This window comes from Nicotiana tomentosiformis, chromosome 11 (assembly GCF_000390325.3).
Source record: "Nicotiana tomentosiformis chromosome 11, ASM39032v3, whole genome shotgun sequence".
Taxonomy (NCBI): domain Eukaryota; kingdom Viridiplantae; phylum Streptophyta; class Magnoliopsida; order Solanales; family Solanaceae; genus Nicotiana; species Nicotiana tomentosiformis.
In genome coordinates, this window is record NC_090822.1 from 39,758,789 (window position 1) to 39,775,449 (window position 16,661).

Below are 16,661 nucleotides of genomic sequence, written 5' to 3' on the forward strand. Positions count from 1 at the left end.
ATTAATTATATGCATTTTTAAATTTTGAAATTATATTTATTTTAATATATAGGTTCATGATCCAGCTAATGGCATTAATGACCCATTTTTATGTGATATAACTTGGGGACCTGACCCTAGAGTCAGAATGATATCTAAATACTTGATCAATGGGTACAAGATTCATACAGAAGAATGGTCTAAGGGAAAGAAAACCAACAATAGTGGGGTGTGGGGGTAAGGTGATGGAGATGTTGATTATTATGGTGTGCTTCAAGAGATTTTATAACTGGAGTATACTGTAGGTTGGTCAAAGAAAATGTTGGTACTCTTTCGATGTAAGTGGTATGATCCAACACCGAATAGTGGTACAAAGGTGCACGCTCAGTACAAAATAGTTGAAATTAAACATACGGGGCAGTATAGACTTTATGATCCCTTTATTATTGCACAAAAGGTGAAACAAGTGTATTATTCTCCTTATCCTTTGAGTAAGAATAAGTCTGCATGGCGGGTAGTTTTGAAAACAAAGCCAGTGAGAAGAGTGGAAGTCGAAGATGCATTAGATGTGACGTACCAGAATGATATTTCAAGTGTTGAATCAATAGTGGATGATGAATAAGCAGATGAATTGCAGCATAATGAATGGATATATGAAGAATTTGATCTTTCTGTCCTTGGACCAAATAAGAACGAAGATATAGGTGTTGAACATAAAATAAGTGATGAGGAAGAATTACTAAATAAAAGTGAAACAAGCGATGATGAAGATTTAGATGATTACTATAAAGATAGCGATGATGATTGACTTGTTATTCTTTTTTTTTTATGTTCTTCCTTCAATCTAATATATTTGAAGAATTGTTGTGTATTTTTTATGACATGTTGGGGCTTTTATGTCATTCCTTTAATTATATATTATGTTGCAAAATTATTTTATATTTTTATGACTTGTTAGGTTGTTTATTTATTTCTTTAGTCGTTTAATTTGTAGAATAGTTATTTTATATTTACTATCACTTGTTGTAGTTTTTGTTTTGTATTTTATTATGATTATATTACAGATATGCCATCTAAGGGAAAGAAAAAGATGAAATCTAAGAAGAAAAAATAATTTGTTCCAACTACCTCAAGTATGCCAAATATGAGTCCTCCTCTTCATTGCCATCCTCTTCCTTATCCTCCTCAGTCGACTTCATTGCCATCTACCATGTTCCATATCCCCCCTCTATCTAATAATTCAGTTCAATATTATTCCATTCCTGCCAGAAGAAGTCAAAGTAACACTATTTTTAACTTTATACCCATGCCTTCTATATCATCTTCTTCACCGGGCTTTCATGGTAGTCAGCATGGTGGCTCACCAGCTGCTGCACCCTCGAGCTTTCATGGTAGTCAGCATAGTGGCTCATCAGCTACTGCATCCCCGAGCTTTCATGGTAGTCAACATGATGGTTCATCTTTTGTTGCTCCATTATCTTCCACTCCAAGCATATCTAGATTGGATATTGGAGGCTCTCGCCCAGTTACATCTAGTGCTACTTCTAAACCATCTAGTAGACGCAGGCAGAATTTTGGAGGGGATGTACAATATGATAGTTATAATCGATTGATAATCGTCCCCTGCGAGAATGGGTAAGAAGGTTCTTATATTATTTTTAAAGTTTTGAATGTACTTTTAGATATGTTAACATTAAGGAATATTTATTTATAATTAAAACTTTTGAAACTTTAAAATGTTTATTAATTATATATGTTAACTTTAATGCAGGTTTTTGCCATCCTTTCAGTCTACACATTTGATTGTAGATTCTATGAAACCATTTTAGCATGAGCCGTGGAATTCTTGGAGACAGATAACGTACAACATTAGAGAGCAAATGTGGAATCAATTTAGGGTAAAAATTGATTACATTTATTTAATAATTATAGTCTTCATCTAATGTTACTTTTTTATATTGCAGATAAAGAGTACATGCCATCCTCAGCATCAAAATGAAATAAATGATATTTTCTAGAAGAAGGCTGCTAAGCTGATTAAAGATACTCTGTTCGCTGCTCAGAATGCTGGTAAAATGCCGGTGTGGTTAAGATAAGATGTTTCGAAGAAAATTCTTGCGAAATGGAATACCGATGAATGAAAGAAGAGTGAACAAATAAAGGAAAACTGTGCCTCCAGTAAAGGTGGATCGTTGCACACAGGAGGTTCGATTAGTTTTGCGGCCCATAAACTAAGATTGGTAATTACTTATAAAAGTTTTCTTAGTTTTACATAAAGAATTTTACGATTGTAATGTCTAACTCGCAATTTTTGTTATGAAGGAAAAGGAAAGAGGACGAGATATAAGTCACGTGGAAGTCTTCTAGGAAACACATAAGAAAAAGAAGAAGGACGGTACAAGAGAACACTGGGTGGAGACGCGTGCGTCAGACACATATGTAAAATACTAACTTCATAATTATTTACAGTTTATTAATATTATTTTGTTTACATAATAAATATGTTTTTATTTCAGAAAGATTATCATAAAAGGGTGGAAGAATGGCAACAAACTCAGCCTCCTTCATCTCAACCAACACCTGATGATATGGCTTCATTGGGGACAGAGGAAGCGGGTGGAGTAAATAAGGGCAGAGTCTACGAACTTGGAGTATGCCGACCTATAGGTCATCCAAATCCACTCATAGCCAATTCTTCTTCTTCGCAAAATCAAGAACAGATGGAAGATATGAGAAAAGAAATTTGTGAGTTGAAGCAATAGTTGGACTCACAATTCGGAACATTTCTTAAGATGCAGAAATTCATGAGAAAACATGGGCATGGTCTATCTGATGATGACGATGAACAAACTGAATCTGATTTGTAGTAGTTTAGGTGTATGGTTTTGGTTGATTGGTAAACTTGATTGTGAGAGACAAGTTTATGTTTTGTTTTTAACCTTGAATGTGGGCTACTATTTGGATGTTTTTATGCCCCAAATTGTTTGGTTTAATGGATTTGTTGGTTTAGATTGTGTTAATGGTTGGATTTATTGGTTTAGATGTTATATTTGTTGATTGGTTGTTGGCGTTATTGTATTTTAATTGTTTAACAGGTGGTGTAGCTTAAAATTGAGCAGAATTCTGCCCGCTTTTACAGAAAATACCGACTGACTTCCGACAGAAACGGTCGGACAGTTGCCTAGTTTTTTCAAAAAGTATCTAGATTTCTGACCGAATCGGTCGAAAATGATAAAAGAATTAATTAATTTTTAACAGGTTTCGATGGATTATGTCGGAAATTAAAGAAATTTTATTTTTTAATTATTAATTTTCGACTAATTCGGTGTGTAAATATAATATTTTTATTATTTTATTTTAAATATTTATTTCAATTATTACGACTAATTCTGTCACTCTCCAAAATCGAAGAGCGCGACCGGCGCTCAACCGAGTGAAACCGACCGAGCAAGCCTGTTAGATTTTCTTCTACCCAAACTCATCCACGAATGGAGATAATACATATTTTCATTAATTAGACAAAAAGGTGTTCACGTCTACAATACCAATTCATTTTCAATAGTTTCACCATTTTTAAAGTCTCAAATGGATAAATAATACAACCACAACATAACATATTTTATCTTTCCTAGCACAATACACAACCCACACTATGTCTACGGAGTCTTTATACATAAAGAAGAGTACAATGATAATGCCGGCAATAAGGCCCCGGCTATATCTCAAACAGAATACACAAAGAATAAAAGATACATGACCCCAGAATGAAGTGGGGCTCACCAAGTCAGCTGGGAAGAAGGTGTACTGCTATCACTGATCAGTACCTCCTGCTGTGGAACTACCTGCATCCATTTAAAGATGCAGCGCCCTCGACAAAAGGGACGTTAGTACCGTTGAAAAGTACTAGTATGAAAACCAAACACCAATTTAAGAATTTAGAAATACAATATGAATATGATGAATCAGGGCGACAATAGCATGATATAGCAATCCCTTTAAACCAGAGCAAGCTTATTGAGAGCTATCAATATCATTTATTGGATTTAAGATGAGATCCTTTGTAACCATCTTCATACAAAGCGGCCCTGCCGCCTCACCCAATGTATGCAGGTGGATGTGTAAGTACAATACCATAACTCTACTCAAGCGGCCCCGCCGCCTCACCCTAATATATGTGGGTGGATGTATAACCACGGTACCAAGAACCTACACAAAGCGGCTATGCCGCCTCACCCCAATGTATGCGGGTGGAAATGCATGAACGATACCAATATCAACACAAAGCGGCTATGCCGCCTCACCCCACTATATGAGGGTGGGAACGTATCAACGATACCAATACCAACGCAAAGCGCTATGCCACCTCACCCCAATGTATGCGGGTGGGAACGCATCAATAATACCAATACCAACACATAGCACTATGCCACCTCACCCCAATGTATGCGGGTGAGAACGCATCAATGATACCAATACCAACACAAAGCGGTCATGCCGCCTCACCCCAATATATGCGGGTGTAGGTGTATCACAATCACAATCTCTACACAACTTGGCATAAGAACTTTCACATAATTCACGACTTGAAATTATAACATGTGGATACACAATCCATAGTTTGGGACACATCCTCAATTTATAATGCAATATGATAAGAGCATTTGAAACACAAATTGAACATATATCTTCATCACAAAACTTATCAGAATACTCGATTTGTAATCAACATCTCGAAACTTACAAGGATAATAGGAATTCCAATTTCCAAAGAAGGGTTTAGCCAACATACCTCACTTGAGCTTCCTTACACTCTAAATATTCCGAAATTCTTAGCAATATCAATCTATTTTAGAAATATAACAAATTGAGCCAAAATTAGAAAGGTGATCATGGTTCTAGCTCATTTGAGCATTTTATCAAACACTAGGTGTGTACAAGGTTTCAAGGTCTTTTTATGGAGGATTCCATCATCCCACAACCCAATCTTTACCATGCTTAGTTCAACAATCTTCCTACACTCTTTGATATCACATTCATGTAAAATAAACAACTCTCATGCCCAAAAATTATCCTGCTAATTACCCATTTTCAGATAATTTTGAAATTAGGGTTTAGGGTGTAGAATCTTACCTCTAGGATGAAGACCTAGTGAGCTTCCCTTCTTAATCTTTCAAAACTTGAGCAAGAATTAAAGAACAATTATTGAAGAACACCTTCTCACTCTAGGGCACTCTCTCTCACCCTAAAATATCAGATTATAGCTCAAAAATGGCCCAAAGAGTGTATTTAACGAAATAGGGTCGGGTTTTAAAAACCCAAAAATGAAGCTCGGAAAGAGGTTCTACAGTCATATATGCGACCGCATAATGGTTATGCGGACCGCATATCGGTCGCATAATTGGTGCCCAAAACGACCAAAAATCTGCCTGAGTATGCGGTCACTATGCGGTCTGCATAATGCACCGCATAACAGTTATGTAGTCGCATAGGCGACCGCATAATTGCTTCTAACTGGCCCAATTAACTGCCTCACTCTGCGGCCATTATGCGGTCCGCAGAGTGATTCTGCGGTCGCATAATGGACCGTAGAAATGCACTTTTCCGCAAAAACATTTCCTTTACTTTTCGGTACATTGTTCAACCCAATTTTACCGGGACCATGAAACATTATTTTTTTTGCAAATTTTACCAGGCTTTACACTTAATTACTTCGAAATTTTCTACGGTGTTACAAATTCGATCAGTAAAATTCCGACCACTTTGGTCGGAAATTTGAAAATAATTTGGTCGTCTGACCTTTCGAACATTTCGACTACTTTGGTCGTAAATCACCAACGGATTCGGTCATAAATTATTTTCCGACCGACCAATTTTGGTCGGAAAGTAGTCGAAAATCCATGATTTTTGACCGATTTTCGACCATTTTGGCAGTCGGAATTCAGCCATTTTCTAGTAGTGAGTTGGATGAATTATTGTGATAGCTACGTGTTATTGGGTGCACACATGTTTGGACTTAAGCCCATGTGCTGACATCGGGGGTATTTATTCATGTTCGGGTTATGCTCAGGCTATGATAAGCCTAGAATTGACTGTTAAACCTTAATCTATGATGCTTCGCACATTTGTGATATTGTTGCGAACTATTTGAGCCATATCTGAGGCTACATAGGGGGTTAATCCCTAAATGAACTGATAAATGTTATTCTCTGATGAAATTGCTGGTTTGAGCTATGATAGTATACGTTGCACATGCCTGCACTTTAACTTGTTTATACCAGTCCAGGAGCATGAGATTTGTTATTTATTACATACATGTATATTTGCTTATTTACTCCTGTATGATAAGATTGGATTGGATGCGTGTGACCACGTCGAGCGTATTGTGTTGTTGTGCCCGTGACCATGCCGGACGGATTGTGTTGTTGTGCCTGTGACCACACCGGGCGGATTGTGCCGCTATGCATATGACCACGCCAGGTGGATTGTACTGTTATGCCTGTGACCACGCCGGATAGATCATGATATTGATCCCGTGACCATGCCGGGCTGGTAGCACGTTGAATTGGTCGTGCTTGCGTGTGGATATGGATCTATCCCCCAAGGGTCACCCTCTCATATTTTCTCTCTTGATTGTGTACACGCGGTTATTGATGAAAACTGATCATTGGTTTGGTACGGATATGGAAAGGTTGAGGAAGTTTGGCTAGTGTTTTGTTTGGATTTTGCATTTAATCTCTACTTGTAATTTTCCTGATTATTTATCTGATTTAACTGCATATCATCTCTATATGCTGAATATTGATTGAGTAGAGTATTTTAGAAACTGTACACATATACACACAAGTGTTTCTTCCTTTGTTTTATGAATTGATTCCATTATTGTTTTATACATGTTTAAATATGAAACTGCCCAGGTGATAGCTAGTATCATTTAATAATTTATGCTTCTTTTATCTCATCGTGGTTAGTTATGATACTTATTGAGTACATTGGGTTGGTTGTACTCATACTACACTCTGCACTTAATTGTACAGATCTAGGTGTGGGGACCAGTTATCAACGGCTTGCTTGATGGACCATCTGCGAGAGGCGAGGTAGAGCTGCTTCCTTGGCTGCAGTTTGACTTCTCTTTTCCTTACATACTGTTGTTACAGTTCAGACAACTTTGTTATTGATCAGTTTCAGACTTGTATCCAGTTGTATAGCTCATAACTTTATATTTACCAGTTTTTGTGGGATTTACTTTGTAATAGCAGTATTTGCTGTATTGAGATTTCAGACTTATGATATTCCTATAAGTTCCGTTGTTCTATTTTTCTTTATTATCATGTTTCGGCTTGCCTAGCCGGTGTGTTAGGCGCCATCATGATGGGTTGGGATTTTGGGTCATGACAATAAGGTAAGTAAATCATAGGAGGATCACATTGTTAGCTGGATTCGGAGAGGGGTGAGGCGGCTAGGGTTATTCAGAGAAGAGTGGGAACGGTCTAGAGGATTTGGGGGTAGCAGGCGGGTGAAAATAGGATTAGGGTTTGGGTGAGGGGATATAGGAAAAGCGGAGGATTTGTCGTGGGCCGTTGATAATTTGAGATCAATGGCCAGGATTAAAGGAAAGTGGGGTGGGTCAAAAACGGGTCCCGACCAGGTCATAATTAAAGGGGTCATTGACTTGGGTCTGAAGATTGGGCCTGGTGTTTTTGGGCCTCCTTTGGTCCGAAATTTGGCCTTCATTTGGGCTAGATTTTAAAATATGTAAAATGGTCAAAAATAAATTATTAAAATGACTAATAAATAATAATAAAAAATTATTTATGAAATTAAACACTAAAAAATAGTAGCTCAGAATTATAAAAATACTATTTTGACCTAAATAATATAGCAAATGCTATTATTTATAGAGTATAGGCTATTATTGCAAATAATGTAAGTAATAATAGAAAATATAAATATAATTATATAAAATGAAGTAAAATATTATAGAACATGCATATGGATATAAATAACTAATTTGGATGATTAAATCACCCAAGATAATTTGAAGGAGTAATTAATAAATATTTGATAATTTAGAAAAATGCAAGAAGTCAAATTTAAAAGCTTTAAAATTATGAAAATTACTTATCTGAACTTTATAAATTGGATAATAACGCAAAATAATATTTTGAAAGTATATAAAATATTTTATAAAATATGAGAGAAAAATTGGATATCAACACGGATTGCACGGTATGTGGCTCGAGGTGGTATTGGTATGGCATGTCAGCAGAACAGCTTGTATATGATGAGATGAGGTTGTTAGACCTGGAATAAGTGCTATCGAATTTGATTACAGTATGTTTAGAAGAATAAGGTCACTAGTCAGCTAGAATATGGCTATGGTTCTTGTTGGGAGAGAGAGCTCCACGACTTGTTCGACTGATGAGTGGTTATAAGTACCTACGTGTTCCTTTCATCACTGGCAGTTTACAAAGATTCAGAACAAGGATTAATTTGATATGATTTTTGTTACCGGTATCGGGTTTGATATTAAGCAGTTATTGTGACCAGAAATTATTGCTTCAGGTATCTGAGTTATGTGGGAAAAATCATGTGAATATATCTTGGGTTATGGTTATGGCTTGATACAGCTTGTTCAGACTTGTACAGTGTGTAGATGCGAGATTCAAGTCTTATAATGAATTTCAGATGTTGGGAATTGCGTTTTAAGGTTCTCGGACTAAGGTTGAAGTAAGAATCTTCAATTATGTTTTGTTGTCAGGATTTCATGGATTGGGGTGCCATGGGATCACCCATGAGTATGTGCATGATGAGTTTATACAGTGATTTAAAGGCTTTGGAACAACTTTTGGCACATTCGAGGATGAATGTATGTTTATGAGGGGGAGAATGTAACGACCGTACCGGTCATGTTGAGCATTTGCATTCTGTTTGGTGGTTTGAGGGCATGAGTAGCTTCATATGATGTATTATGACATGTGTGTATTGTAGGTTTTGGTTTTCGGCTGATTCAGGACTAATTTTGTAGGATGATTCTCAACCATGAAGCTTTAAGTTGGAAGAGTTGACCAAGTTTGACTTTTATGTATTGAACCTTGAATCGGAGTTTTGATTGTTTTGTTAGATCCATATTGTGATTTTGGACTTGGGCGTATGCCCGGAATTGCATTTAGATGTTTCTAGAAGGTTTTGGCGCTAATTGATGAAAGTTGGCAATTTGAAAGTTTGGAAGGTTCATAAATTTAATTGGGAGTTGACTTTGTTGATATCGGGTTCGGATTATAGTTCCAAGAGTTAGAATAGGTTTGTTATGTCATTTGAAACTTGTATGCAAAATTTGAGTTCATTCCGAGTTGATTTGATGTGATTCGGCACGAGTTTTGGAAGTTGAAAGTTCAAAAGTCCATTAAGTTTGATTTGCGGTGTGATTCATGGTTTTGATGTTATTATGTGCTATTTGAGGTCTCGGGTAGGTCCGTGTTATGTTTTGGTATTTTTTGGTATGTTCGAATGGGGTTCCGAAAGGCTCGGGTGTGTTTTAGATTGACTTCGGACCATTTCGGAGTTGCATGCATTGCTGGTTTTCTGTTGATATCTAATGCCTCTGGTGTTCTTCGCGATCGCGAATGTCCAACCGCAATCGCTAAGTGTGTTTTAGTCAACTGGTGGTTTGTTCTTCGGCAACGCGACCGTTGGAACGCGTTCGCGGTGGTTTGAATGGTTGTAGTTCGCGTCTGCGCCAGTGTTATCGCGTTCGCATTGAGGAGCTGGGAGTTGGAGGAATTGTTCATCACGTCTGTGAGGTCTTTTCCGCATTCGCAAAGGTTGGCAGCATTGTTCATCACATTTGCGAGGTATGTGCCGCGAACATGAAGTGTATTTTCTGTGGGCATCGAATTTGTGATTCGCAAACGCGAGACTTCTTACGCGTTCGCGAAGGGTATCCCCGCAGCATATCTATAAGTACTCTATTTCGGGCCTTTGAGTTATTTTATCACATTTTGAGTCGGGGAGCTCGGATTTGGGTGATTTTGGAGGAGATCTTTACCACATGGATTGGGGTAAGTATTTTCTACTCGAATTTTATTATATTACATGATTCCATCTTCGATTTTGGTATTTGATTGATGAATTTAAAAGAGAAATTGGGGATTTTTGTCTAAACTTTCCTAAAGTGATTAATTGAGTTTTGAACATCGATTCGGAGTCGGATTTGAGTGAAATTTGTATGGTTGGACTCGTAATTGATTGACTTGTTGAAATCTGTGAATTTTGTCGGGTTTCGCGGAGCAGGCCCAGGTTGACGTTTTGGTTGACTTTGAGTATTTGATTAAAGATTCGACCTTTATCATTTGGGTTTGTTTCCTATGGCATTATTTGATTTTTTGAGTTGCTTTTGGCTAATTTCGAGTCGTTGGAGGTTGATTCCCATGGGATGGCATTCCTAGAGTAGTGTTTGGCTTGCTCGGTATTTGATTTGGCTTGTTCAAGGTATGTAACATATCTAAACTTAGATTTGAGGATATTTAACCCTGGGAACTATAATATATTAAAGGTATTGAGGTGACGTACGTGCTAAGTGACGGGCATGTGTGCATGCACCGGAGTGTTCATGATTAGAGGTGGTGTTTAGGCTATTATGGGATTGTTTTGCTATCATGCCTTGTTACATCCGTGTTTTCTAGACCTGTATGATCATCGGAGTTCTGATTCATGTTAAAAATCATGTCTTAGCTATGTGCTACTTGTTTGAGACTTGATGCGGCTATTATTGCCATTTATGAGCTATTTGCCTTAATTGTACAAATACTCTCAGTCATGATGCTATATCTGTGTATGAAATCTCTGTCTTAGTACTTTCTTATTTGATTCCTCACATGTTGTTGATGCCTCATATGTGTAACACTGTTGAACTAAGTATTGTGAGATGTGTTTATCTAAGACTTAAACGGTTAATGACTGAGTTTCGTCCATAGAATCGATTTGGTATTGATTTTGAGGTGACGCGTACGACATGCTCTTATTGGGATAAGTCTTATTGATTTGAGGTGACGCATGCACCAAGCCCCACTATTTGGGATAAGTGATTATGATTAGCACTTGGGTAGGATTTGCCCATCCGGAGTTTGACATGCCAGCAGTGGGCGCAGGCACAATATTTTATATACGTGCTTTGATGAGGACATTTATATTAGGCACCCGTACAGTTCTAAGTGATGATGTGTGTGATATTTAAGGCCTTGTGCTAGGCACCGTGATCGTACTAAGTGTGGTTATTCTTGATGGTTTCACTATGATGATATGATTTAACATGTATATGTGACATATAGACATAGAAATGTATATTCTTCATGCTAGACTGTAATATGATATTTGATGATTTGACATGTATATTTGACATATAGGCATAGAGATGTATATTCCTTATGCTATACAGTATATGATAATTGATGACTTGACATGTATATTGACATGTAGACATAGAGATGTACTTCCCTCATGCTAATTGGTAAACGAAAATTCTTATTTGGTGTTGTGAATTGGTAAATACTGTTCGTTTGATACACACATATTTAGTTAATTTCGATGTTAAGATTTGGACTTTAACTGTCACACTTAAAAGCATGTCTACTTTCCCGTAACTGTGAACGATATATATATATATATATATATATATATATATATATATATATATATATATATATATATATATATATATATATATATATATATATATCGAGTTATTTACCTTTACTGTCTTCATTATATTATCACGAGTTGTTATTGGCTATTGGTGTTGGACTTTGACCTTCTTCCGAGCTCGTCACTGCTTTCAACCTGAGGTTAGGTTTGTTACTTATTGAGTACATAGGGTCGGTTGTACTCATACTACACTTCTGCATCTTGCGTACAGATCTTGGAGCTGATGCTGTTGTGTATGGTGGGAGCTGGCATTGAAGATGTACCTGCTTTCCGGATATAGCTACCATTTATTCTTGGTAGCTCCAGATTTGCAAATTTGTTTATGTATATTTCGAACAGATGATGTATTTATTTCGTACCAGCTTTGTAAATTCTAAGTCTTAGAAGCTCATGATTTTCACTACTAGTCCTTGGGTTATTGTATAAAAGTTCAGCTAAATTCTTCATTGATTTCTTATTAATCTCATTTGGATTGTATTGATTGTTAATTGGCTAACCTAGCGGGTTGGGTTAGGTGTCATTACGGCTAGTTGGATTTTGGGTCGTGACACTAATAATATAAATGAAAAGTAAACAAAATAAAATCAATATGATACCAAATTTTTCACTGAGGAGAGACTGATCAGTTATAGAGCAAAATAGATAGGAGTATTACTTTTGTGTAACATCACCGGTCAACAGTTGGATCTTGAAATAGGATGTAGGCGGACATCTGAAATCTATAATTGGAGGGAGCTAGTGTTAATTTTTCTATAAAAAATTGAAGGAGGAATATGATTTTCATCCTTCCATAATAGTATTGTTCTTCAGATCTGGTGGGTTGAAACAAGAGATCATAATTAGGATTAAGGTAAAAAGAATTACTTAAAAGATTAACCTTTCACTTGCATGATCCTGTCATTGTTTTCTAACAAGTTTTTGGTAGTCAAATCAAACGAAGAATTCTATAATTTTATAATTCTACTTTAAGAACAACTTCATTAGGAATTTATCAATTTTTAAAAAATGAAAATTACCTACAATATATTGCTTGAGATAGGAAAATCCAGAACTTTGAAATGCGGTGAATATGGCCCTTGCAACTTGAGTTCCGTTCATGGTTCAATCTTAAGAAAGATAATTAAGTTCAAAACGTACTCTAGAGACAAGTTTTAGTTTCTTTTTTCTTTACCTTTTTTTCACATTGAATAATTACTAAATGTTATTCGTAATGAATGATACTAATAGTTTGGTATGGACTAGAGCATATGTACATAAGACCTAATTAACAAGCCTTCAAGTTAGGAAAAAAAGTACGTATTCGTTTTATTTGAAGCACTATGATAACAGTTTATGTTTTGTTTTTCTAGAATACCATCAATATCATGAGGAAAAGAAGGGAAAAAGAAAAAAGAAAAAAGAAGGAAGGAAATCCTAACCACCTAAAATTTCATTTCATTTGAAAAAGATTTCGACAAATGTAAATAAAGAGAAAAGGTCCAGTACCTAATCCTTTCTATATAAATATTACGCCTTGCCTTTAACATCTATATGCATATTCCAAATGGCTTCTTTAGTTCTAACTTCATTTTTCCTTACTCTATATTTCTTAGCTTTTGCTTATGCTGCTAATAATAATAGCTCAAGAATTCCCAATACTTGTCCTTATGAATATATTTTCCATGTTGGCGATTCGCTTGCAGATACAGGAAACTTAGTCCGCTTACCGAATGCAAAAATAACTTACCGTGCCGACCATTATCCTTATGGTCGAAATTTCTTTGGCGAACCCACTGGTAGATTCTCTGATGGCCGTCTTACTATAGACTATATTGCTAAGGCTCTTAACCTTCCACTTCTCAAACCTTACTTGCAAAAAGAAGCTAATTTTAGCCATGGTGTAAACTTCGCAGTAGGAGGATCTACAGCATTAAGAAACCCTTATTATGAAGCTAGAAATATTAGCATGCCTACGTACAACAGGTCACTTAAAGTTCAACTTGGCTGGTTGACCACCTACCTAAAAGCCACATGCTACACTATACGAAAGTGTTCTAAACTTCTTGGAAAATCTCTTTTTATGTTCGGTGAAATTGGAGGAAATGACTATTACCAAGCATTTTCACAGGGGAAATCCATTGAAGAAGCTAAAACTTTTGTCCCACATATAGTCAAGGCCATTGTAAAAGGCATTAAACAGGTGATGAAATACGGGGCAAAGCGTATAGTGGTTCCTGGGATTTATCCTAATGGTTGTTTCCCCTATTACCTTACTAAGTTCTCAAGCTTGGATTATAAAGATTACGATGAGTTCGGATGTTTGAAATCCTACAATGATTTCGCCATGTATCACAACGATTATTTGGAGAGGGCTCTATCCATACTAAAACTTGAATATCCGGATGTTGCTATTCATTATGGAGATAATTATGGTACTTTTAAATCAATTCTGGAACGCCCGGGCTATTTTGGATTCCATAAAAAATCAATACTCAAAGCATGCTGTGGAATTGGAGGTCCATATAATTATAACGAGGATAGAGTTTGTGGAACATATGAAGTTCCAGCTTGCTCTGATTCTGAAAAATATTTGCATTGGGATGGCATACATCTTACAGAAGAAGCATATTATTATGTCGCAGAAGACCTATTAAGTGTCATCTTAGCTAAAGAATTTCAATGTCTGCAGTAGATCTTGATCTTGGGGTTTTATTGAAATTAAAAGGATGTGGCATTACCTGGGTATAGATTGTAAGGGGTGTGTTTCATGGCGAAGAAGCGCTTTTATATATGTAACTGGTATTTATTCTTGTTGTAAACAAATATAAGATAATATTTTTTTGTATATGCGGTATATAAACTATTTTCCTGCACGAGATATATCTGCATGTTTTTAAATGAAAACACTGAGAAGAGGTATTAGCTAAAAATTGAGATTTGCCCTTAGAACGATGGACCAACATGTTGCAAGGGATATATACTGTAACCTCCTCACAAAGGAAATATGAGTTATAACCAAGAGAACCTGAATTCTAACTCAATGGGTATATGGCATGAGCTTGTAAGGGTGAGAAAATATGTTATGCAAGAAATCATGATTAAGCTAAAATTCAGTTAAACGCATCTAATTGAACATTAGGAATGCTTGGCATATGTTTGTTTGATAAGATCAACGGTAGTGCAACCAAAGACGCAAAGGTAAGCATTTGTCATATTATATATTGGTGTCTAGTTAATTGATCCGATCTTCGTGCAGTAAAATATTTCTTATTGTAAATTTAGTTGATAACAAATAGATAACTGCAAATATCAAAAAATATTTAATCTTAGACAAACATGCAAAAGAATAAAATATTAAATATATAAGGGAGAAAATATGTGGAAGAAATAAAATAAAAAGACAAATTCTAATAGGGCATTAACATTGGGGAAGAGAAGGTTACGCATATTTTCTAGAGAGAAATTACCTTGGGTCAATTATCAGGAGGATGGGGAGATAGACGAGTATGTCACGCACAGAGTAGGGGTGGGATGGATGAAATGGAGGTTAGCATCTGGTGTTCTGTGTGACAAGAAGGTGCCACAAAAAATTAAAGGTAAGTTCTATACAGCAGTGGTTAGATCAGCCATGTTGTATGGAGCCGAGTGTTAGCCAGTCAAGAAGTCGCATATCCAGAGATTGGAAGTAGCAGAAATGAGAATGTTGAGATGGATGTGTGGGCATACTATGCTGGATAAGATTAGGAATGATGCTATTTGGGAGAAGGTGGGCGTGGCTCCCTTGGACGACAAGATGAAGAAGCGAGGCTCGGATGGTTTAGACACGTGCGAAGGAGAAGCCTTGATGCCCCAGTTAGGAGGTGTGAGTGGTTGACTTTGGCAGGCGTAAGAAGAGGTAGAGGGAGGCTTAAGAAGTATTGGGCTGAGGTGATCAGGCAGGACATGGCGAGATTTCAGATCTCTGAGGACTTGGCTCTTCATAGAAAGGTGTGGAGGTCGAGAATTATGGCTGGAGGGTAAGGGTAGTCGAGCGTTTTTCTTCTTTATGCTGGGGGTGGGGCTAGTCTGATAGTGTTTTGTCTTAGTCTGCTAGTGTAATGACCCGACCGATCGTTTTGAGTATCTGCTCTCCGTTCAGCTATTTGAAGTCTTGATTAGCTATGTATGATGTATTATGACTTATGTGTATCGTCCGCTTTGGTTTTCAGGTGTTTCGTAATTTGTTTGGAAGAAAGAATTTCATGTTTGAAACTTTAAGTTGGAAGATTTGACCAAGTTTGAATTTTTAGTATTTGACCTCGGTTTGGAGTTTTGAAGGTTCCGTTAGGTCCGGATGGTGATTTCGGATTTGGGCGTATGCCCAAATTTGCATTTGGATATTTCTAGAAGGTTTCGGCTGTCATTGGCGAAAGTTGAAAATTTGAAGGTTTGAAATATTTATAAGTTTGACTGGGAGTTGACTTTGATGATATCGGATTCGGATTGTGATTTCATTAATTGGAATAGTTTCCTTATGTCATTTGGGGCTGGTGTACAAAATTTGAGGTCATTACGAGTTGATTTGATAAGGTTCGGCATAGGTTTTGGGAAGTTGAAAGATTCAAAGTTCATTAAGTGCTATTTGAGACGCTATTCGTGATTTTGATGTTGTTATGCATGATTTGCAGCCTCGAGTAAGTTCGTATTATGTTATGAGACTTGTTGGTATATTTGGACGGGGTCCAGAATGGCTCGGATGAGTTACGGACGTGGTTCAGATCATTTTTGTTTCATGTCGCATTGCTGAAGGAGTGTTGCTTCTAGTGTTGCGCACTTACGATTGGTTTTGCGCAGGTGTAGTGGTCGCATAAGCGGTATGCGGTCGCTCCTGCGAAAAGGGGCTGGGCTTGGAGTCTTCGCAGATGCAGAAGTTGGGGCGCATCTGCGACTTTGCAGAAGTGATGGTCATGGGCGCAGAAGCGAGGTCTTGCGCAAGAGCGGAGGATGGCTTGCACCTGCGATGT

At 36.9% G+C, this 16,661-nt stretch overlaps 1 protein-coding gene across 1 annotated transcript; it reads left to right on the forward strand.

The window, feature by feature from the left end:
* The first annotated feature begins 13,222 nt into the window (after nt 1-13,222).
* LOC104106512 (acetylajmalan esterase-like) lies at nt 13,223-14,350 on the forward strand. Its single transcript, XM_009615074.4, has one exon. The coding sequence runs from the start codon at nt 13,223-13,225 to the stop codon at nt 14,348-14,350; it is 1,128 nt and encodes a 375-aa protein (XP_009613369.1).
* Nucleotides 14,351-16,661: the final 2,311 nt, after the last annotated feature.